The sequence below is a fragment of the Muscardinus avellanarius genome (assembly GCF_963383645.1).
Source record: "Muscardinus avellanarius genome assembly, chromosome: 7".
Classification (NCBI taxonomy): Eukaryota; Metazoa; Chordata; class Mammalia; order Rodentia; family Gliridae; genus Muscardinus; species Muscardinus avellanarius.
The window spans coordinates 93478992-93504787 of NC_137793.1; the positions used below are offsets into that span (position 1 = coordinate 93478992).

At 39.0% G+C, this 25796-nt stretch overlaps 1 protein-coding gene across 3 annotated transcripts in view; it reads left to right on the forward strand.

Annotated features, from left to right (window-relative positions):
- KCNT2 (potassium sodium-activated channel subfamily T member 2) overlaps positions 1 to 22231 on the forward strand; it is a gene marked incomplete at both ends in the record, with an annotated part of 363001 nt that extends 340770 nt beyond the window's left edge. For all 3 annotated transcript variants that reach the window (XM_080699605.1, XM_080699606.1, XM_080699607.1), the window contains 3 exons: positions 1532 to 1832; positions 14004 to 14088; positions 22117 to 22231. In XM_080699605.1, coding sequence (XP_080555731.1) covers positions 1532 to 1832; positions 14004 to 14088; positions 22117 to 22231 — 501 coding nt within the window. The remainder of the gene's footprint in view (positions 1 to 1531; positions 1833 to 14003; positions 14089 to 22116) is intronic.
- Between the last annotated feature and the right edge of the window lie 3565 nt (positions 22232 to 25796).

Below are 25796 nucleotides of genomic sequence, written 5' to 3' on the forward strand. Positions count from 1 at the left end.
AAAAATTATTTTTCTATTGCACTAATACAACATTATAACAGAAAAGTGAATGAATGTTTGAATTTTAGATTGAATTTAAGTGTGAGATAATTTCCTAGCTTGCTACTGAGAGTTGTATATAAGACAATGACTTAGCCTCTATAATTTATATTCACATTTAAAGGATTTTATTGGGTCTACTTCCTGACCTTACTTAAATTGCTAGTTCTATTACTTTAAAAGCCAGCCAATAAATACATATTATAGCTGAACTTCAAGCTTCCATCCATAGAAAGAAAAACACAATTACTATTTTCATGAATGCATCTCTAAGGTAAAATAGAACCAGCCTGTTCATTTGCATATGCATGTGTTTTAGAAAGTGAAAGTTTCTTCTTTGATGACTATTTCATATGATATCACATGGTTTGAAAATGAAAAATAAGGAAGCAGTGAACTTTTACTTGTGAATAGCCTGTAACCACAACAGAGATTCTTATTCTAAAAATCAGATTTGGTAGCAAAAGAATAAGTCAGATAAGATTTTTTTGAGTTGTTTATTGTTTTTCTATACTATGAGAATAACTTGGTTTAAGTTTTAACTGTGATTCTACAAGGCATTAGTGAAACATTACTATTCACAACGTATTTTTACTAAGAATAGTTCCTGAAGTGTTTTAATCAGTATATTATTTATGTGGTTAAAAAAATGAATGCATGTTAAGAAATGTTTTTTGTCTTCTGGGGTATATGACATAGTAAAAAAAAATTCACATTTTATAAAGTTTACTCCAGTGCCACCTTTAGAAAGAGCAATCATTTAAAAACTTTTAAAATATTATTAATTTCAAAACTAAAGTAATTTTCATAAGTTATTTAAATGGCATTTAAAATACTTATAGTGGACTTTAAAAAGTCTTTTACACAGACTGTATTTGGATATATTTATAAAATATCTAGGGTTTTTTGTTTGTACATTCCAAACAGCTATATACCTTGATTATTTATAGCAAACATTATATATATATATATATATATATATATATATATATATATATATATATATATATATAATTTTTTTCGTAAAATTCTATTGGATGTAGTATATGTTTTATCTGGTTTATTTATAATCTCAAGAAAATATTTTTCTTAATATTTTTAGTATCTTACAATTAGAATCAACGACTATGTCATTGTCTTGTGTGTGTGTGTGTGTGTGTGTGTGTGTGTGTGTGTGTGTGTGTGTTTCTGGGGTTCCTGGAAACCCTTCGACCTCCGGGCTACACTCCCAGACCTATTTTATACTTTTTATTTGGAAACAGGGTCTCTTAAGCCAGAACAGCTGGCTTTGATTCTGCGTGATCCTCCTGTCTCCGCCTCCCAACCACGGGGATTACAAGCGTGTGCCACCACACCGGGCGCGAAATTGTCTTTGAAAATTCAGATGTGTAGGTGTATAAAAATACAAAGGTTTAGCAAATGAAATTTATTTTAAGTTCCGGCTATGATTATTCCAAAAGTATCTAATGGTCAATATCTATTTCCTTTCAAGTCTCAAATATCGATCAGTGTGGAAGATTGGGAGGATACCAAGGACTCCAAAGAGCTGGGGCACCACCGCGGCAACCACCGCAACTCCACATCCAGCGACCAGTCGGACCATCCCTTGCTGCGGAGAAAGAGCATGCAGTGGGCCCGAAGGCTCAGCAGGAAAGGCCCAAAGCACTCGGGTAAAACAGCTGAGAAAATCACCCAGCAGCGCCTGAACCTCTACCGGAGGTCAGAAAGACAAGAGCTTGCTGAACTTGTGAAAAATAGAATGAAACACTTGGGTCTGTCGACAGTGGGATATGGTAGGCTCCTTACTACTATTGTCTATATGGCTTTGTGATTTCTTGCCCTGAGTTGTGACATTGTTTGAGTTTAGTTAAAAAAAAAAAGTAATAACAACAACAACAATAATAATAATAATAATAATAATAATAATAATGGCATTTTTGTTTCACAGGTCATTTTGTAGGAACTAATGACACATCTAACCCCATCTGGATAATTTAAGAGATAAAAATAAAATGCTAGAAATGTTAGATATTCACTTAGGCCCCTGGCCATTATTGTGAAACCATTACATATTTACATATGTCAATTTAAATTTAAACAAAAATTCTGAGGCAAACTCTGTGTTTCTCATTTCAGGGGTCAAAGTCTAACCAAGTAACTTGTTAATTAGCTTGTTAATAGCAGAGATTTACAAATAGGTCTATTTGCTTCAAACTGTCTCTTAAACACACATGTAAATACACGTACACACACACACACACACACATACACACACACACACACACACACACACACACACACCGACATCTTGTTCTAGGACCTGAGGTAAAATTAAGACATTGGCAGGTAACTGCTTGTACCAGCTATAGATGAAGCTTAATGTCCCTGCAATTCATGTTGAGTTTCTTATGATGAAGAAACAAACAAATAAAAATCTCCAAAAGCTCAAACGATGCTTTCTATTACACAGGGCAAAGGTTTCAATAATTTTTGGGTTCCTATGTGGATCTATGATTAATATTTACATGTATGCCTATATATTATACATTTATTCTATGTATAATATGGTATATACATATAATAATCACAGATACATAGAGACAGTTTAAATAAATAATACACAAATAACTTCAGTATATAGTTTATCATTGTATGAATGTCATTTTAAGATAATTTTGTCAACAGAGGAAAATCCAATGATAAAGAAGGTTTGTTGCTTAAATATAATGAGTAAACTAGGATATAAGATAATGTCCATATCATGTAGGTTAAAGGATAAAATAAATGCATTGCATATTTTCCCCCACCATCTCTTTATTTTTTAAAGTCTCATCTTGAGATAATATTCACAGAAAGAAATTTTAATTATTTAATTATGGTTTAAGAAAAGCTGCCTGTGTGTCTTTGAACAAGGGGGAAAAACATATTTACTGGTACTTACTCATGTGTGAGGAACTATGTATATTTTCTCATTGTTCCTCATAACTGGCTACATTGCCATCTCATTTTACCCTTCAAGAATTTGACTTTCAGATCTTCAAAACTTTACTGAAGGATGTACAGATGAAATGTATTAGGGTAGGGATTCCATATGTAGTCAAAATTTATAATTATATTTGTCTCATATAATTATACTATAATCTCATCTGTGACCATTAATTTAAACATAGCCACACTTAATGTCTTACATTAAGAACTAAATTAAAAGGACAAAATGATGTTTATTTTAAAAATTCACTAATAGATATTTGCTAATCAATGGCATTAAGTGTATTTAAGTTTCTCAAAGGATTAAATTCCTATGTTATGTGCTAGTTATTATTAAGGTAGTTTTTCTAGTAAATTATTGCTTATCCAAGTTCCCGTGGTATTTTCAAGAGCACTGTAGTCACATGCTGGTCCTCTAAGCAGTGTGGCAGGTAATGGTTTGATTATTACACATAAAAAATGCAAGAGTTGGACCCTGGGCCCGGGGCCGAACTGCGCGTAGCACGCCAGACCCCTGGAGAAACCAGGCCCAGTAAGACGCTGGGTTCTGGGCGGGGGTCGCTGGCTGGGCACGCCAGATGGGGCCCGGGTCGCGGGACTCTGGGACCCAGGCCGAACTGCGCGTAGCACGCCAGACCCCTGGAGAAACCAGACCCAGTAAGACCCTGGGTTCTGGGCGGGGGTCGCTGGCTGGGCACGCCAGATGGGGCCCGGGTCGCGGGACTCTGGGCCCCAGGCCGAACTGCGAGTAGCACGCCAGACCCCTGGAGAAACAAGGCCCAGTAAGACGCTGGGTTCTGGGCGGGGGTCGAGCACAGGGCAAGCCAGCTGGGGCCCGGATCGCGGGACTCTGGGTCCCGGCCGAACTCGCCAGACCCCTGGAGAAACCGGGCCCAGAACAGAAAAAGATAAAGAAAAATATCGGAGAGGTGGTAAGAAAGCCGTTATGGATGCCAGGACACTGGAGATGCAGACAAAACTTATCTAAATGCACTGGAACTTATGGAAAAATTCGCTGTGAAAGAGGACTGCTATTTCTCTATATTGTTAAGAATCTCAGACATCACATATAAGGAGAGAGTTTAGCGGAGACCAAGGAGAAATGCGGTGTTGAAAGAGTTCTTCGCGATGGTGGTGGAGACTTGTATTCAGGAGAAGCAGAAACCGGATCTTACCAACTTTATTTTTTTGGAGAAATTACACCAAATGTCGAATGCTACCATCACGCATGCTTAGGAACACTGGACAACATTCAGAGTGGAAAAAGAGCCTGGGAAGGATTTGAAACAGTGGAGGCAGTGGCAATGCCAGTGGCCAATATTCGGGGGAGGAAGAGATCTGATACATTACAACTGGAACGTTTGAAATAATAACCACAGAGACAGTGATCGGAACCTGCTGAGGGGTTAGGCGGGCGCCGGGGCCAGTGGCTGACATCGGAGCTTGCTGTGAGGCAAGGCCACTACTGAGGCCTCCGTGGCCGGGATTGGAACCTGCAGAGGGGTTAGACCGATGCTGGGGCCAGCGAGGCTGGCATTGGAGCCTGCCATGATGCAAGGCTTGTGCTAGGGCCTCCGAGGTCGGGTCCGGAACTTGCTGAGGGGTTAGGCCGGTGCTGGGGTCAGCGAGGCTGGCATTGGAGCCTGCCGTGAGGCAAGGCCAGTGTTGGGGCCCCCGAGGACGGGACGGGAGCCTGCTGAGGGGTTAGGCCGGTGCTGGGGCCAGCGAGGCTGGCATCAGAGCCTGCCATGAGGCAAGGCTGGTACTTGGGCCTCCGAGGTCAGGATAAGAGCCTGCCGAGGGGTTAGGCCGGTGCTGGGACCAGCGAGGCCGGCATCGGAGCCTGCCTTGAGGCAAGGCCGGTACTGGGGCACTCCGAGGCCAGGATAAGAGCCTGCCAAGGGGTTAGGCCGGTGCTGGGGCCAGCAAGGCCGGCATGGGAGCCTGCCTTGAGGCATGACCAGTGCTGGGGCCTCCGAGGCCGGGATCGGAGCCTGCCGAGGGGTTAGGCCGGTGCTGGGGCCAGCGAGGCCGGCATCGGAGCCTGCCTTGAGGCAAGGCCGGTACTGGGGCCTCTGAGGCCGGGATCGGAGCCTGCCGAGGGGTTAGGCCACTGCTGGGGCCAGTGAGGCCGGCATCGGAGCCTGCCTTGAGGCAAGGCCGGTACTGGGGCCTCTGAGGCCGGGATCGGAGCCTGCCGAGGGGTTAGGCCGCTGCTGGGGCCATTGAGGCCGGCATCGGAGCCTGCCGTGAGGCAAGGCCGGTACTGGGGCCTCCGAGGCCAGGATAAGAGCTTGCCGAGGGGTTAGGCCGGTGCTGGGGCCAACGAGGCCGGCAGCGGAGCCTGCCGTGAGGCACGACCAGTGCTGGGGCCTCCGAGGCCGGGATCGGAGCATGCTGAGGGGTTAGGCCGGTGCTGGGGCCAGCGAGGCCGGCATTGGAGCCTGCCGTGAGGCAAGGCCGGTACTGGGGCCTCTGAGGCCAGGATAAGAGCCTGTCAAGCGGTTAGGCCGGTGCTGGGGCCAGTGAGGCCGGCATCGGAGCCTGCCTTGAGGCATGACTAGTGCTGGGGCCTCCGAGGCCGGGATCGGAGCCTGCCGAGGGGTTAGGCCGGTGCTGGGGCCAGCGAGGCCGGCATCGGAGCCTGCCTTGAGGCAAGGCCGGTACTGGGGCCTCTGAGGCCGGGATTGGAGCCTGCCGAGGGGTTAGGCCGCTGCTGGGGCCAGTGAGGCCGGCATCGGAGCCTGCCGTGAGGCAAGGCCGGTACTGGGGCCTCGAGGCCAGGATAAGAGCCTGCCGAGGGGTTAGGCCGCTGCTGGGGCCAGCGAGGCCGGCAGCGGAGCCTGCCGTGAGGCAAGGCCGGTACTGGGGCCTCCAAGGCCAGGATAAGAGCTTGCCGAGGGGTTAGGCCGGTGCTGGGGCCAACGAGGCCGGCATTGGAGCCTGCCGTGAGGCATGACCAGTGCTGGGGCCTCCGAGGCCGGGATCGGAGCATGCCGAGGGGTTAGGCCGGTGCTGGGGCCAGTGAGGCCGGGATCGGAGCCTGCCGAGGGGTTAGGCCGGTGCTGGGGCCAGCGAGGCCGGCATCGGAGCCTGCCTTGAGGCAAGGCCGGTACTGGGGCCTCTGAGGCCAGGATAAGAGCCTGCCGAGGGGTTAGGCCGCTGCTGGGGCCAGTGAGGCCGGCATCGGAGCCTGCCGTGAGGCAAGGCTGGTACTGGGGCCTCCGAGACCAGGATAAGAGCTTGCCGAGGGGTTAGGCCGGTGCTGGGGCCAGCGAGGCCGGCATGGGAGCCTGCCTTGATGCATGACCAGTGCTGGGGCCTTCAAATCCGGGATCGGAGCATGCCGAGGTGTTAGGCCGGTGCTGGGGCCAGCGAGGCCGGCATCGGAGCCTGCCTTGAGGCAAGGCCGGTACTGGGGCCTCTGAGGCCGGGATCGGAGCCTGCCGAGGGGTTAGGCCACTGCTGGGGCCAGTGAGGCCGGCATCGGAGCCTGCCTTGAGGCAAGGCCGTTACTGGGGCCTCTGAGGCCGGGATCGGAGCCTGCCGAGGGGTTAGGCCGCTGCTGGGGCCATTGAGGCCAGCATCGGAGCCTGCCGTGAGGCAAGGCCGGTACTGGGGCCTCCGAGGCCAGGATAAGAGCCTGCCGAGGGGTTAGGCCAGTGCTGGGGCCAGTGAGGCCGGCATCGGAGCCTGCCCTGAGGCAAGGCCGGTACTGGGGCCTCGAGGCCAGGATAAGAGCTTGCCGAGGGGTTAGGCCGGTGCTGGGGCCAGCGAGGCCGGCATCGGAGCCTGCCGTGAGGCAAGGCCGGTACTGGGGCCTCCAAGGCCAGGATAAGAGCTTGCCGAGGGGTTAGGCCGGTGCTGGGGCCAACGAGGCCGGCATTGGAGCCTGCCGTGAGGTATGACCAGTGCTGGGGCCTCCGAGGCCGGGATTGGAGCATGCCGAGGGGTTAGGCCGGTGCTGGGGCCAGCGAGGCCGGCAGCGGAGCCTGCCGTGAGGCAAGGCCGGTACTGGGGCCTCCAAGGCCAGGATAAGAGCTTGCCGAGGGGTTAGGCCGGTGCTGGGGCCAACGAGGCCGGCATTGGAGCCTGCCGTGAGGCATGACCAGTGCTGGGGCCTCCGAGGCTGGAATCGGAGCATGCCGAGGGGTTAGGCCGGTGCTGGGGCCAGTGAGGCCGGGATCGGAGCCTGCCGAGGGGTTAGGCCGGTGCTGGGGCCAGCGAGGCCGGCATCGGAGCCTGCCTTGAGGCAAGGCCGGTACTGGGGCCTCTGAGGCCAGGGTAAGAGCCTGCCGAGGGGTTAGGCCGGTGCTGGGGCCAGTGAGGCCGGCATCGGAGCCTGTCGTGAGGCATTACCAGTGTTGGGGCCTCCGAGGCCGGGATTGGAATCCTGCCAAGGGATTAGACCGGTGCAGGGGCCAATGGCCAGCATCGGAGCCTGGCGTGAGGCAAGTTCACTCCTGCGGCCTCCAAGGTCGGGACCAAAGCCAGCTTAGGGGTTTGACCGGTTCAGGGGCTAGCGAGACCAGAACTGGGTCCTCCCATGAGGCAAGGCCGCTGCTTGAGCCAGCGAGGTCTGCATTAGTCCACTGAGTAGCCAGGCCACTACTGGGACCATCAAGAGTGGGATTGGTACTTGCAACGCAGCATGCACAGAGAAATATCGCAGAAAATATAAATCAGACGCTTCTCTTAATCAGCAATAACTAGGAGGAAAAGGGCAACAGGAAGAGATTGAGCTATAGAAAGGGCCCTATAGTGAAGCAACTAATGTGACCAATCAGAGGGTATGTAATACTGGAGGACGGAGCCTCTTTAAAACGCAGGAGGTACATAAACAAATGTATCAAAGTAAATCACCAAAGAAGTGTGGGATGGAGGGAGGGGGAGGGAATGGGACGGGGGCTGGAGGAGGGCTAATTGGATGATGTGTGCTTGTATATCCTCTCAAGTCTTGTACTCCAATGTGATTGATATATGACTACAATGCACCAATTTAAAAAATAAATTAATTTAAAAAAAATAAATAAAAAAAAATAAAATGGAAAAAAAAAATGCAAGAGTTGAATGCATGGAAGAATCATCAGAGAAAATGCCACGTTTTGCTAATGAAATTCTATTAAGCACCTTGGATTTCATTATACTCTATGGCTTATTTCTATTATATTTTTCATTTTGTGAAATGAAATATTTCTATTATATTTTTCATATATATAAAATATATATTGGTGCATGGTAGTCATCCATCTTAATGAAGTACAACATAGTAGAGGCATACATGCACCCATCACTCATTTATCCCTTTTCCAATTTTTCTCCATTCCCTCCCCCTTCTCTCCTTCTTACATTTGGCTTAGTGATTAACTTTTATACATTTGTGAATGTATGTCATATACAATCTGGAATTTCCCTATTCCCCCCTCTCCTCCCTCTCAGTTAGGTGACCTTATTTGCTCATCTATAGTTTCCTCTTTCTTCATCTAGAGTTCTTCCTGTGACCCATTTTCTTCCTAGCTTCCACATATTAGGGAGAACATCCAATTTTTTTCTTCCCTTTCTCCTTCTCTCTGCTTCCTGGCTGCCATGAGCTGAACAGCTCTCCTCCACCACTTCCTTCCACCATGATGTTCTGCCTTATCATAGGACTAAATCAATGGAGCCAGCTAACGATAGACTGAAAGCTCCGAGACCATGAGCCACAATAAATATTTCCTTATCTAAGTTGTTTGACTAATACAAAAGTATAATATGAATATGAATAATTCTTTCCTTTATGTTAATAAATTTCATTTTCTTCAATAATCTATTCAGAATTGCTCTCAAAATCACTAAAATTATTCTATTGACAGATTCTTAATAAGTAGCTCACAGAATGGCAAACATTTTTGTAGTATAAATTGGCAAGTCTTCCTGATGTGACTGCTCTTGCAGGTGCTAGCCAGTTTTACCACAAAGTATTTTTAAATTTCATACTATTTGTAAAAGAAAAAAAACATTAAAAGGAGAATAAAGAGAAACCCTCTGAGTAACAAAGTAACTAACAGTCAAGACTTTTTCTTTTCACCAGAAAACCTGATTATTTGTAAAGAAGTAAATCAAATTTGCCTGAAGAAGTCCATAAATTAGCCAAAAATTCTTTTTATAGTTACCACGATGACCTATTTTTTTTAATTGCCTTTCTTTTAATGGAAATGAGCAAACTTAACAAGAAAAAAATTGTGATTTCTGCCCAAGATATGATATCATAGTGGTGGTTCTAGTTTTAGTAGTAACACTATCACCTTTTGTTTTTAGACTCTTCTAAATTATTTATGATTTCTTGTGGTTATTTAAATTAAAATTTTTCAAAGTTTTAATTAATATAAGAGGTACTTTTCTCCAGTACCTCTTATCCAAGAATATATTACCAAATGAATTAAAGTCACCAGGTGACTGAGCTAACTAATGACTTTAATAATAGTTTATTTCAGAATAAAATGGCTCTTCTTCCTCTTCCTCCTCCTCCTCCTGTGCCTCCTCCTCCTCCTCCTCTGCCTCCTCCTCCTCCTCCTCCTCTGCCTCCTCCTCTGCCGCCTCCTCCTCCTCCTTCTCCTCCTCCTCCTCTTCCTTCTCCTTCTCTTCCTCCTCCTCTTTCCCCTCCTCCTCCTCCTTCTTTATTTTTCTTCTTTGGTACTGAAGATTGAATCCTGAGGTATTGTGACTCTGAGTTATACCTCCAGCCCTATTTTATTTTTCATTTTAAATCAGGATCTCACTAAGCTGTGGAGCACTTTACTTTGCTAAGCTATCTCAGCCTCTCAGGAACTGTAATTAAAGGTGTGTGCCATCATGCCCAGCTTGTTCTGTACTTTTATTTATTGTTTGAGAAATATTATTTATTTTACTAAGTAAATGAGTACATAATGCATACATATTATATATGTTTTACATATATATACATATATGAAAATGTATCCATACATAAATCAAAAGGGAATTGATTCATACACATTGGAATATATTCATACACAATCAGTATGGTCCCAGAAAATAGACAACTTAGAGTTTTTGAACTCAAAAGCAAAGGTTGGTGTATGATAATTTCATCCTGACCATGAAACATTAATAGGACAAAAAAGCTAAAATATTTTTAATAGATAATGTACTAAAGATTTCAAAGTGGGTAATAACTGAGTTGATAACTTGTGGTAAATGAAAATATTTATGCAATGAATTTTTTCTATCTCTCTAAGCTAAAATTATAGTTATTAGTCAAATATTTTGTCAGAGCCATAAGCATATCATTCTGTATTCTTTCTGATAGGATCTGCCTAGATGAACTACTCTAAGTTAATATTTTTATTTAAAGATTTTGACTAAATAATTGTATATGCTAATTAACATAGCAAAACCAGTCTTGGTAAATGCTACTTTGTAAAAACTTATATAAAAAACTAATATAAAGCTTCTTATAAAGTGTGCTATATTCTAGTACTTTTTTCAATCTCTCGCAAGAATAGTTTTATTGAGATGAATCATGCCATTGTGGAAACAATAATTTCAGTGACAGTAATTTAAACTCTATGGTGCCTTTTAGTTTGCCAAAGTCAGAGTCATCAGGATCATGGTGAATGCAGGCACAGCAGGTTCTCTTTGAAGATACTGTTTAGGGGTAAAAAGAGAAACTTGATTCTGTGGTTTATAAAACCAGACTAAGGCAAATTTATTTTATTCAATAAATCTGGTATTATATTTTTGTGCAGTCCTTATTTGGGTCAATTTGTGTCATTGGCATGGTAAATTATTATTATGATAGCGTCTTAAAGATACAGCCCACCTATATTATTTTCTCATCCATAATTAAGAAATGACTCGAAGCTAGGCATGTTGGCCCAAGCCTGTAATTCCAGTACTCAGGAGGGTGAGATAGGAGGTTCTCAGGTTCGAGGCCACTCTCAGCAACTTTGCAAGACTCTGATTCAGAATAAAAAATCAAAAGGGCTGGGATCTTATCTTGGAGATAGAATTTGTTAGGGTTTAATCCCAGAAAAAAAAAGGAAAAAAGAAAAAAAAAAAGAAATAACTAAAAAGTAATCACAAAGGATGGCTAATGGTGACAAAAATATCAGATTTCTGGCTGATAAAAAGCATCCTTAAATGTGGCTTTGATGTGTAACAGCGATAAACTTTAAAAATCCCACTCATTAATTCTTTAATACAAAGTCACAAAGATAGAAAGGACTGCAGATCTTCCAGCAAAGCGTTGTGGAGAAAAAGGAGGTCATGAATAACTATCCAAAATATTGACATGAAAGAGAGAATAGTTTTGAACTCAGCAACTGCTTTCTAACCTAAATCAAAAAGATAAGTCATTTATCTTCCTCGGAGAAAAAGGCAGTGAGAGGTGAGTGAAGCAGCCAGGAGCGATTCCTTCTGATTGCGGTGCCATTCCTGTCTTGATTGAAGCCATATGGAGTCACTGCACTGAGCCTATTATCATGATGTTTGCTTCAATTCATTTCTATGCTCATGGAAAAGTTAAAACGATTGGTATGATGAATAAAATGGGATAATCGAGTATAATATTGACACAGTAATTATATCCACTGGTGGAAATTTTTAGTTGTCTAGACTTTTTTTTTTTTTTAAACAAGCAACCAGGTCACTGCTGGATTTTAACTTGGGCAACCAAAAACAAGTACAATATCCCGTTAATAATTAAAGAGGAAGCTTGGATATCAACTAAGAAGTTATCTGTTAAAATCATTCTCCCTGTGTTACAGCTTACTAATGCCTTTGTTTATATAGGAAACTGAGTTATATGTAGCCAAGTGAAATGGAGATTTTCTGGCAGACCTAGTACATTTCAGAATGTTATGATTTAGTCTCTCTAGTGTGCTATTGAGCTTGGTTCCTTTGAAAAGCAGTTATAAAAATTCAAATGAAAGAAAAATTTCTCAAAATACCTTTTATATACATTTAATTGTTCTTCATAGAGAGAAATGATCTTGATAATATTCTATCAATGAAGTATGTTTTAATTTGCAATCAGACTATATTTTGAGTAAAGATAATTACATACCAATTTGAGTTCCAAGCTTCAGCCAATCCAGTTAGCCGTTTCTTCCTAGAAACAATGGCTAAAATGATTAGCTGTTTACCTGTAATTCAGGTTTCATTGGAAATATTCTGTTTTGGCTGGTAACCTAAACTCTATGGCATAGACTTGTAACTAAATATGTTCCTTTATTTGAATATTAATTCAATGAGCTTATTATAATAATAATTGTATTGGCAAACTATGGTGAGTTCAGTTATCTTGCAATGTATCTGCCTTGTAGAATAAATATTTTCACTTAAAGATTTAAAAATAAGATATATTTTCATATTAATTATAAATACCCAAAGTAAAAATATTGTCTTTCACATTAAAGTGGTAGGTTTCTAGTCATATGTACACAGTAGTCAACACTATTTTAGGAAATAATATATATTCCAGGGCAGTAATTTATCAAGTCCAGCTTATGCTGGCCTTATGAGATCTTTAATTCAGTTATTTATTTATAAATCTTTGTTGTTATAGAATTTAGTTTGGACATTTGATCAAACTGCACAAGTTAGTACTTCTTAAGGAATCATATTTGCTCTCCACTAAAATGGCTAAAAAAGTATTATGTGTCTAGAGCAGGATATTTTAAGAGTATTTGCACAGTATAAAAAGTTTAGCTTTGGAAAGAATTATGTTGTTGAATTATTTGTTCACACGACTTTACATGTTTTCATTTTATTATAGCTTTGGAGTCTAAAAAGTTGAGATCTCAAAGTGGTTTGATCTTTTTCCCAATGCCTTACCTTGTTAGATTAGTGCATTTTCCATTGCTATAAGAAAATACTTGAGGCTGTGGCTTTATAAAGAAAAGAGGTTTATTAACTCATAGTATGGGAGGCATATAGTCCAACATTTGGTGGCCCTATCAATTTGGCCACTAATGAGGGCCTTCTTAGCTACATTCTCTCATGATGAGAATGTCTATGAGATGGAGATGTCACAAGGTGAGATAGAACACCGGGATTCCAGGAGATGGCAGGCTTGTCCTTTTATAAGTATTTGCTCTTTGGAAAACTCAGAACTATCTCTGTCTCATCTGAAAGCAATGCCTTTCATGACCTGCCCATAAATTCTATCTTTTAAAGGTCCACCCCTTCTAATATCACCACAGTGAGGACCAACTTTCAAGCACATGAACCCTGGGTAGACACATTCAAACCATATCCACGTTATGGTAACAAAATATTACCAAGTTAGTTCTTTACTCTCCAGGCCCTAGGATGTTTCCAGTATTAATTAACAAAATTCAAAGCATATAATCTCTTTAGTATATAATGTTTTATAAGAAATATAAACAACTTAGTAGTACATTTTAAGAATATGATTAAATTTAATTTTACAGGATTTTAGCAGTTTGAAAAAATATCAGTATAGCATAACTAAGACATATTGTGTAATGAAGCCAAAAACATTTAGGACCTTCAAGGTTTTTAGAAATATTTTTATCATGCTTTCTAAAAACAAAATGGAATTAGATAATTTTTCAAATATTTTTCAATATGAGTATTCCTTCTGGGATGACTATCTCCAGGCATGATTGTTTTTAATAATTGATAGGATATAATAAAAAACATCTTGCCTAGCCATATCTTTAATAGAAAGACTTTCTTATTGTAATCTCTAAAAGGATAGACTCCAACTGTGGTAGCTCTGAACAGAATTAGGCATTTTATTTTTATCATCTATTTGAACAAAAAAATGAGTACCTGTCAGATATCTTCAATGACAGTAATTTGAAAATTGCCTAACTTATGTACAGAGGTATGCTATGGGAAAGCTATAGCAAGATCTCCTTGAACACTACATGATTCAAACATAAAATAATCTGCAATAATGCCTGTAATTTTCTGTGTTATAACAGACTTGCCACTTACTTATCTTTCAGATGAAATGAATGATCATCAAAGCACCCTCTCCTACATCCTGATCAATCCCTCTCCAGACACCAGGCTTGAGCTAAATGATGTCGTGTAAGTTGATTTCATATCTCATATTGAACACTTATTTATGGAAAAAATTATTTTTGTATGTTCTATTTCACCACTAGTGACATAAAATGGATGCCAAGGATCTAAAGACCTTGGTGGGGATTATTAGGTCTACAGGATGTGTTTCTATTCTTATTTTTTTAACAAACGCAATCAACTCAGACTTGCAGGAATAAGAACATTTTGCGATGCAGAACATAAAATGGATCCATGCTAATGGTTTAAAACTTAAGCTAGTAGTGAGATAAGCAAAGAATTTGAAGACTGCTTTTATGTGGGACCAGTGGATGGGAGATTTTGGTTATAGTAGAAAATGTAATATTTTTATGTTTTTTTTTCAAATTTTAATTAAAGAATAACGGTGCATATTTTTAGAGAGCAGTGCCACATTTCAATACATCAATTTGTGTTGGAATCATTCAAAATCCTTTTTAGTAGCTTTTTTTTTTTTTTTTTTGGTGGTACTGGGGTTCCTGGAAGCCCTTCTACCTCCGGGCTACACTCCCAGACCTATTTTTACATTTTTTTTTTAAATTTGGAAAGAGGGTCTCCTAAGCCAGCGTGTGCGGCTGGCTTTGAACCTGCGCGATCCTCCAAGCGCAGGGATTACAAGCGTGTGCCACCACACCCGGCTTTAGTAGCTGTTTTGAAATATACAATTAATTGTTGTCAACCATAGTTATCCTAAAGTGCTATGGAAAATATGAAGTTTTAATTATTCAACTGCACCACACCCCTGTACCCATTACCCATTTTCTCTCCATCCCACCCTTCCACATCTTTCTGAGGCTGTAACATTCATTATATTACCCTTTACATCTCTGAGATCAATTTTTTAGTTTCCATATGTAAGTAAGAACATGTGGTAATTGTCTTTCTGTGTTTGGCTTATATTACTTAACACAGTACCTTCTAATTCCATTCAAATTGTTGCAGCTGATAGGATTCCATTATTTTTTGTGACTGAATGATATGCCATTTGTGCATATTTGTGTTTCAGTGTGTGTGTGTGTGTGTGTGTGTGTGTGTGTGTGTGTGTGTGTGTTAGAGCTTTTGTTGATGGACACCCCAGTTTGATTTCATATCATGGCTGTTGTGAACAGTGTTGCGATAACCATGCAAATGTCTGACATAATGATTTAATTTCCTTTTGTCATATACCCAGTTGTGGGATTAATGAGTCACATGTAGTTTTATTTCTAGTTTATTTATTTATTTATTTATTTATTTATTTATTTATTTATTTATTATTTTTGTGGTACTGGAAATGAAACTCAGGGACCTTCTACCTCTGTGCTATACCCTCAGCCTTATTTAATTTCTTATTCAGAAACAGGGCCTTGCTAAGTGGCTGAAAGCATCACTAAGGTGCTGAGGTTGGCTGTGAACCTGCAATCCTCTCGTTTCAGCCTCTCAAATGCAGGAATTATAGGTATGAGCCACTTTAATTGGCTCTATTTCTAACTTTCTTTTGAGGAACTTTTATATTGTTTTTGGTAAGAGCTATGCTAAGTTTTTTTTTTAATTAAAAGTATTTGGGAGTTTTCCTTTTCCCACATCCTCACCAGCATTTGATATTTTTTATCTTTTCGAGAATAGTAATCCTAACAGATATGATACTTATTATGATTTTGGTTTTCATTTTCCTGATGATTAGTGACATTGAATATCTTCTTCATATTTTGTTGAACAGTTGTATATCTTCTTTTGAATAGTGTTTCTTTAGGTCATTATGGATTGCATTGGGTATTGTGGGCATTTAAAAAAATTAATTTATCCATTCCATGAATATGGAATGCCTTTTTATTTTTTGTGTTCTCTTCAATTTCTTTCATTACTCTTTTTCACATTTATCATAGATATTTACTTCCTTGGTTAAATTAATCCCTAGAAATTTTAGTATTTTATACCTCTTTTATTGTAATTGCTTTATTATTTTATGACTATTATAATGAGATGCCTTTTTTTTTGGTACTGGGGTTCCTGGAAGCCCTCTACCGCTGGGCTATACTCCCAGACCTATTTTTACTTTTTTTTTTTTATTTGGAAACAGGGTCTCCTAAGCCAGCATGCATGGTTGGCTTCGAACCTGCGCGATCCTCCTGTCTCTGCCTCCCAAGCGCAGGGATTACAAGCGTGCGTCACCACGCCCGGCGAGATGCCTTTTTAAAATTTGTTTTCTAGCCATTTTGCTATTGGGTTTGTGTCTTGCAACCTCGTGGAGAGTGTTTATCATTTCCAAGAGTATTTTTCTAGGAGTCTTTGGAATTTTTTTGTATATATACAATCATCTTATTTGCAAACAGGGATCATTTAACCTTATCTCTTCCAAGTTGAATATCCTCCATTTATTTCTCTTTCCTTAATGCTCTTGTTAAGAATTCCAATACTGTGTTGATAAGAGCCATGAAAGTGAACATCCTTGTGCTATTCCTGACCTTAGAGGAAGCATCTTCAGCTCTTCCCCACGTTTGCTGTGGATGTGAGTTATCTAGCCTTAATCGTGTTGAGTTGAATTCTTTTTATTTTTTGCAGTTTAATGAAAAGAATAAAGCATAAATACATGAAATAGAGGCTAAAATTTTAAAATATCAATGAAATGATAAACAAATGACAAACCCTCCTATAGATTAACATAAAGTAAGATCAAGTAAAAGAGAGAAAACTCAAAATCAAAGATGAAAAGGGAGACATTACAACTACAGAAACTCAAAAGGTCATTAGGGACTATTATAGACAAAATATTGGAAAAATCTAAAAGAAATGAACCTGTACAATACATCATGATTGATATTTATGCAGCTGAAATATCAATTGCCTCTATTAATTTTACACTATGGGTTTCATGGTAAATATTTTCTTCTGGATGAATGTCCTAGGGGGTCAGTGGGGGAGGTTCTGTTTGCTTTAGTTCCAGATGGGTGCTTTAGGGTAATGTCTGTGTAGCTCCTCCAGTTATAAACAGTGTCGATGATGCCTGGGTGTATCTCAGTGCCTTTGTGTGTGACCTCACTGTCAGCTGGGATTTGCTTTCTTAGATAAAGAAGGTTAGCTGGAGATTCTGGGTGCTGCGTACCTGCAGTCAGGTATGAGATGCCTGTTAGTTTTCATATATGGTGTGGGGTGGAGCCACTCAGTCAGGCTCATTCATGAAAGATATGGCTGGAGCACTGGTAGAATCAGGGCTGTGGCCCATCCTTTTCTGAGAGCTGTGTGGAAGTAAAGCTGCCCCTGTGAGACTAGGTGTGATTGGTGCAGTATGCTTGGTAGCAGAGTGAGATATTTAGCTACTTCTGAAAGCCATGCAGGGGCCAAGCCACACTGAAAGGCTTGGTCTCATTGTTCATAAGTATCCATGAAGCTTCTCAGGTGACTTAGCAGGTCCTCTGGGGTCAATCTGTTTCATATGGGCTGTCCAGCTATTTCCTGGGGCTTAAAGTCTATGGATGGGGTTGCCGATCTGCTTCCCAGGGCCTCGGTTCTCTAAACCACTCAGGGAAGGTTGCTTAGCTTCTTGCTGGGGTTGTGGATGAGTGTCTGGATGCTTCTCTGGGCCTTGGGCATCTGATTTTCTCAGAAATGGCTTCCTCGCTACTTCTTGGGGCTGGCAGAGAATAGGTAATACTATCCATTTGCTTCTAGGGGTGTCTGTTGTCTGATCAAGCTTAGGGCAGGCTGTCCAGCTACTTCTGACAGCAAAGGATGGTTAAATAGGCGTGCCCATCTGTTTCTTAGAGCCTGTGTGTGCTAATCTGCTTAGTGCTGGTCCAGCTGCTTTCCCAGGGTAAAGGAGGTTGGGCTGGCCTCTCATCTGTTTCCCAGGCAGATGGTATGGTGATGGTGGTGTCAGTGGTTATGCATGTGGCCAATCTGCCACTACAAACCTCAGGCTGAGCCACTCAAGGAAGGCAGCCCAACTGCTTCTCTGGGGCTTCAGGAGGAGCACAGGGCCATGCAGCTGGATTGCAAACCTTAGCCAGCAGAGCAAATGGGTTCAGCTGCATGGTTGACTCTCAGGACCCTGGGTTGGTGGGGTCTCAAGATGGCAGTGTGAAGCAGAAGACAGGGTGCTGTAGGGTACAATGTACTCTCTCCTAATTTTCTGGTGCAATAACCCACAGCTCCCTAGCCTGGGTTCTGGGCCTCTGAAAGCTTCAAGGTCCTCCACCAACAATTGCCTAAGGTACATTAACGTGCATAGGTGTGAGGATGGACTGCTCGGGTCCTTTTTCCTGGACAGGATCTCCCAGCAACATTACTTTGGGTTCAGAATTGATAGTGAGACATAGAACAGAAGATGCCCTGCACCTAGTTCCCTTCTTTAGAATGTTCTCCTGTGTCTTCATGCTCAGTGACATCTCTACCTCATCCTGAAAGCACTCTGGTGCTCTTTAAACACTCCGGTGAAATAAATATTGTTTTTCCCCTTGTTTTTGTTCTTTATTGTGGAGGGAAAGCACTCTGGTGCTGTCCTTTAAACACTCCAGTGAAACAGATGTTGTTTTCCCTCTTGTTTTGGTCCTTTATTGTGGAGGGAAGGGTGCCAGATATCTTCCCTCAGCCATCTGTTAATGGCACTCCTCTGATATGGTTTTTTAAAAAGGAATTCTGCAGGAAGCAGTGGAACTGATTGGCAGGGTGGATTGTGTTTGGAGGGGGCCTGGAAGTAGGGAAGGCAGCTAACAACAGGCATTTGACAGCGATGTCATAGCGTTGAAAAGGTAAATTCCTATGTAAATATACTTATAAGGGCAAAAAGGTATACGTAGTTATTGATTTGGGAATGGAAAAAAAAGTTTAACATTGATTTAGGTTTCAAAACCCATGTGCTTGCAAAAAGAAAAGAAAATTGAAGTAAAAAATGTCCATCCAAGGAAGTCATAATAAGAGCTACTCTTTCAAGCTGGCAAAAGGGGTTATTGGCTGAAAAATATATATATAATGATCTGGGCCCAGAAATATTCCCTCAAGTGGTAAGTACATAGTGATATAAAATCTATATGCTTCAAAGTATAGCATTGAATATAAACTAGTTCTATATAAATTATTTTTATTTTTATTTTCTAGGTAAGCTAAAAGGGAATCCCCTTTTTTCCTACAGTTGCACAAATAAGAAAGAGTAGAAGAATGAATATTGAACTTGAGAGCAGTATTCAGTTTTAGAGAAGGACAATGGTTTTCAAAAAACTTTTAGGAAAATAAACCAGCAAGATTAACAATGTCCCAAACTGAAAATTCCTGAAATGCACCTAAGATATAAGCAAGTACAAGGATACGTTATTTTGTCATATAATAATATGATTGTAGCATTGGAGCTTTGAGGAAATAAAATGAATAAAAAATTAAGGTACTAGAGTGCTTAGGGTGTGATAAAAATTATATCTAATAATGATTTTAAATTTATGAGAGACTTAATTTGGAGAAAACATTTTATTTATGTTGTGCCTGGCTTTCCACTGCCCATCTTGGAGGTTTCACTTAGTATATTTGTTGCTATATTTAATCTAAGCTGCACTTTATTCTGATATCCATATTAATATACCTTCTTTTCTTTCAACTAATAAATATGAGCAAATTTTTTTGTGGGTCTGGAGATGGAATCCAGGGGCATTTGACCTCCAAGCTACATCCCCTGCCCTACTTTTTATTCTTTATTTTGAAACAGGGTCTCACTAAGTTGCAAAGCACCTCACTAAGTAGTTGAGGCTGTCCGTGAACTGCCATCCTCCGGTCTCAGCCTCCCAAATGCTGGGATTACAAGCATGCGCCACCACGCCCAGCTAATATAAACAATTTTTATGAATGTCTAACCTACTCCATTAATACCAACCTTTTTATATCTCTTTTCTAAATAATTATAATTTTATTTATTATATGGTATTTTGTTATTTAGATATGCTTATCTTGTATTTCAAAATAAATTTTAAGTTTCTTAATTCTAACACAATGATATTTCATAATTATTTTGATAGTATACTCAAAAGCATATTATTAAGCTTTTGAAACTATGAACATGTTTTTTCATCATGTATTCCTGTTATTTCAAATTATTTCCAAACTTTTCAACTTAGTAATAAAGACATGTTTGTTATCAAGTCTACAGGTAAAATAGATGTATTTTTAGAAAAAAGTTTTACCCTTTGGATACTCTTATATTTATTAGCATTAAGCCCAAATGTCAACCTTACTAATATAAAAAGTTACATCATTACAACGATCTACATCTGTGACACTGAGATAAATTTTAGTAGAACTCACGCTATTATAAATTATCATGAAAAATGTAACCATGAGAAGTACTAAGTAGGAACAAAGTTTAAGAGATTTGCTTTATTAGTATCGCAGGTTGAGTAGCGATAATAAGAGGGAAAGAAACATTTGTCACAACAATTAATTTATTGGATAATGGATTATTACTTGCACCTTTTATGTTTTCTAAAAATTCACTTTCAAAAGTTCATTCAGATTCAAGTGGCAACATTAATTTGGTTCAAAAACAATACATCACTAGATATATGCCATTAAAAAGCATAATGTGAACTATTAGTTTCCTCCATTGATCTGCAGTGCTATTGGTATTTAAATTAATTATAAAGCAGTGTGCATAGACAGCAAAATCCAGTTAATAGATCCAAAGACACTAATCTCAACTTTCATTTGATTGAAGAAAATAGACTGCAGTGCTTTCAATTATCTTCTCTCATTTTCATTAAAGGCTGTATTTTATGAATATTTTCCCTTTAGTACTTTAGCAGAAAAGTGCAATCTTCATTTGGTTCGCAATTTTAAAATAGTTTCTGTGTTCGTTTCTTGTACTACCTCCTAAAATTATTATGATATATGAAATGCTGCTTTCATTTTTACCTGGAACAAACTGTCTTGGAATACTGCATGCATATTTACTTCCTCCTTCCTTACACCCTTGTTGGCTTCCCATTGCCTTTGGAGCAGAAATTACAACAATTTATCCTGAATTGTAAAGTCCCTCGTTATCTGTTTTCTACATTTCTTCCTGATTTACCTGCAGCCTCTCATCTGACCTCCCTTCTCATGCCTGGAGAGACAAATTCAACCCAAATCCCTCAATAAAATATTTTCTAATTCTCTCTCTTTTTCTCTTTCATATTCTTTGTGTGCTGTTTGAAGTTCTCATTTCTTCTCTATATCTACTTAATAAGTTATATTCTAGTCCTCTGTAAGAGGGCCAAGTTTTGTGATTTTTTTTATTCCCATGTGCTAGTATGTTGACTTTTGGTGTTCAAGAGGTGGATTCTGATGATATAAATTGTTCCACAGTGTAAAGGAAAACACTCCTCTTAAATCATAAAATTAATGCAGTGTTTGAGCTCAGCAGATGAATCTTTTTTTCATTTACTCATAGAATGAATTAAAAATTACTTTTATATATTCATATTATTGCCTATTATGCCATTACTTGAAATTTAGGCAAATAATTTTTCCACTAATTCAAGCATTACCTATGCATAGTATTCACAACAGACATTAAGTTGTACATTTTATATTATAAAGGGATATTTAAATTAGAAAGGCTATATAAATTAGTTACATCAATTTCATCAAACTAATTACATTCAAATTTTGTGAATGATAAAAATAACATCAGGAACAGGTAAGTATTGATAGAATGTTGTCTAGAATGTTCATCTCCTTGATAGAAAAATGGCCACTGGAGGGTATAATAAGTCAACAAACTACTAAAATAAATCATAAACCTTCGATAAGGTAAAGGTGCTGAAACAAGTCATCAGTGAAAAACAATGACATCTGATTCATCATTACTCATCATGATAACCTTCTCCTGCATGGCAATGATAATACCAACTCTGCAAAATTTTACAGGTTAACTCAAGACAGAAAGAAACAAAGAAGTAGTTCAGATAACCTTAAGACAGAACTTACAGCAAAGTAGAAATCTAAACTGTCAATGTATAATAATGTGGCCCTTTATTTGCTATTATGACATTATTTGCTCTTATTTTTTTTTCTTAGATACTTAATCCGACCAGATCCACTGTCCTACCTTCCAAACAGTGAACCCAGTAGAAAAAACAGCATCTGTAATGCTACTACTGGTCAAGACTCTCGGGAGGAAACTCAGCTTTGATAAAAAGAAAAGATGAGACTTATTTTTTTTTTCTAATCAGAATCTGGCTTGAAACAGCAAAAACATTGTTGGCATTGAAAGCGACTAGACTGGAATATATTTCATTCTCTCCTATTTAAAAACAAAATCTATTCTCTTAGAAGTGTAGATCACTTTGAAACTTAACGTATTACTTCTTATAATTTTCCCTATGAAGATTTAAAAGACAATGATGGAGTGATTATGAAAATACTAAAATTTAAACCTGATATTTATCTGAGAATAATCTGAACTGTACAAAGCCAATTTATAAAAAAAATTATTAAAGTTATATTAAATATCAGGTTAAAATTCTAGTGTTTTATGAACAAAATATCTAACTATATTTGGTACATCACAATGAGTATAGAAGATTGTTTTTCTTCTTAATAATTAAAGGTGTCATATTATATTCTTTAAACTTGCTGTTTTATAAAACTGAGCTCATTATAAATGTCTTGTCTTCTCTACATAGAGATTAACCGACCAACTTGTGTGGCTGATTTTTGTGTAAAAATCATGGTTCGCTTTTGAATACAAATCTTTAAGTCATTTTAACCCCGTGTCTACCTTCTCACATTATCACATTCATTTCAGAACTTGAGATGTTCATATCATGTTGAATTATACCGAATAAATTAAACCTAAATTAAAAATGCTAAGTACCTGAACATTTTGGTAACTTGATATCCAGCACACATTTTATGTCAAGAAAAGTGTGCTAAAAAACAGCACTTTGTTCTCCTAAAAAGATGCCAAGCATAGAGAAGACAGTATATAATCATCGACTTAATTTTAATCCAAAACTTGAAATATTAACTGGATTTCTGAAATATACAGTAACGATTTTCATTAGACTCTTGAGCTTCAACATTTTTCATAATCTATATAGTAGTTTCATCAGAAAGTAACTTAAAATTGAAGAAAGAATATTTATACTTTTTATGGATTATAAAGACATTTCGAAACCTTCAGTTTCCCTTCCTCTTTATGTCGTTGGTATTAAAATAATCATACTCAATATCAATGCAGATTTTTAAATTTCATTTTGAAAAATAATCTACAAGACCTACCTTTTAACGTTGTGAGGAAAAAATCATTAAAAATAAATAGTCTTCTTTAAATTTAATATTAATTATTTGACAGTTATAAATTTCAATATTTGACAGTTATAAATTTGACAGCTATAAATTTTAATATAAACTGATGATTAGGGACAGCAATGCTTTTTATCTGTATTGATTTTCTTACCCCATATAAATAGACCAAACAGCCCAAGAGAATACCTACACAGTTTCCCAGGAAGTAGAAGTGCATTAAGATGTCATCATGGGGATAGACATTGATAGATTTCAAAAGTTATTTTTCTTCTGATTTTGTATTTTAATTGAAAACAGTGAGTTTGGTTCTTTTCAACAAAAACTAGGCCATAAACTAATAGAAAAGGATAGGAGAATGTGGTGGCACACACTTGTAATCCCAGTACGAAGGCTAAGATAGGCAGATCACAGGTTCTAGAGAAACCTCAGCAAGTAGTGAGACTCCCATTAACCTAGAGAGACCCTGTTTCAAAAATAAAAATAAAAGAGGGATGTGGTTATAGCTCGATAGTAGAATGCCCTGGATTCCATTGCAGTACCACAATATATATATACACACTTTGTCCTTTTTGCATAATAAAGCAGATCAATTGAAAGCAAAATAAAAATTATCTTAAAAAGATAAAGCCTAATATTCTTCCAATAATTACACAGGAAAAATGGAAAGTATGAAATCAAAGATTATAGTCATTGTATAATTTGGCTTGGAGAAGATGAAATGTCTTTTTTAATATTTTATATTACCCACATTTTAGAATAGCAAGAACACCAAAAATTTTCCTTAAAATAGAGAAAGGCTCTCTTTAGGCTTCTTTGATTTGTCAAAGAAGTAGAATTTATAACAAGTTACTTAAAATTGGGAGCATGCCTTAAACTTATTGATTGTATACATCTGTGTGTGTCTGTTATAAACATGAAATATATTTTACAAATACACCTGTCATAAATTGTTAAAATTAAAGGCAGAATTAAACAGAGAAAAATATATCAGAGAAAAATAGTGAATCTCCTCGACTTGTTTCATGTTTGCACATTGATAGTCAAGAACATTTTTTTGTTTTGACTTTTTTTTACTCCATTATTTTTTTTAAATGAATGTAAGATATCACAAATCTTCTATTTCCCCACAAGATCTGAAGTTTAGTATTTTTGCATTATGACAGTTGGTAAGATTAGGATTTTAAGCTAGGATATAATTATATTTCCTATAAAACTAAAAATTTTGTTTCATAAATTTAAAATAATTATTTTTGTCTATGAGCATTAGCCCCAATTTAATATTTGACAGGATTCGTACCAGCTTGCTATAATAATAGTAATAATAATAGTTTGTTAGTCTTTCTGGTTATTTAAAAAAATCAAACATGCTTATATAAGACTTTTAACAGACAGTTGCCTTTTTACAATGATTACACTTGCACATGCAAACAAAACTGAAGTCAATAATAATCGTTGTAGCCCTATGGGAACTGATTCTGTTTACTGTCTATGTACCATTTTGCTACCAGTTACACTGAATTGCTTTAAAATAACAATAAAATTATTTCTGATGATGAAAACTCTTGGTGTCCTTTTTTTTTTTTGCCAAGACTGTAGTTCAGAAAAAAATTATGTTTTGAAACTAAAAATCTATTTTTTCATGCTTCTATTTCAAACCCAGAAGAAACACGAAGGCCACCTCATTGGAAAAGAGAGCAATACATAAAGTGTTGTTGAATTACTTCCTAACATAAAAGATTATGAAAAGTTATTGTACCATGACAGGAAAAGGGAAGAAAGAAGTGACGAGAAGGGTAGAGACAGAAAGGAGAAAATGAACAGGGGGAAAAGGGGAGGAAAGGAAAGAAGGGGGAGGGGAACCTAACATAGATGACACGAGAGAATAATACTCTATAAACCAAAGGAATAGTGTCTCAACATGTTAATTTATGGTTCAGAAAATCACTGGTTAAGGCAAAATAAAAATAATAATTTTAAAGGTTCTCGTTCTAGGCAAATGGACTAGATAACATTTCTCCATATTCCTCCTGCTAAGGTCTCCTTGTCCCTAAGCATATTTAACACACGTGTAAAAGATTCTTAGCAGTGAACTGAAAAAGAAAAAACTGAGTAGGGAACTTTTACTGGAGGAACAGCATGGCGGGGGGTTCCATAGGACTTCTTTTTGTCTCTTATATATCTCCATCTGGATATTGGAAAACACCAATGTACATCGACAGAGAATCCCCAGTAAAGTCTGCTCTGTCCTCCAAAGTGCTTGCTCCTATGGCACGTGCAGCTTCTGATTCCCGATTCTTCTGTAGTGTGAGTGGCTTCTGCAAAGATGTTAAAAAGTATAGTAGTAAATGAACCCCATAAACAGATCCCTCCGCACCCCGTCTTTATATATGACATTTTCTACTTAAGTCACTGGGCAGTTTCTTTTTCTAAACTGGAGCCTCCTGATG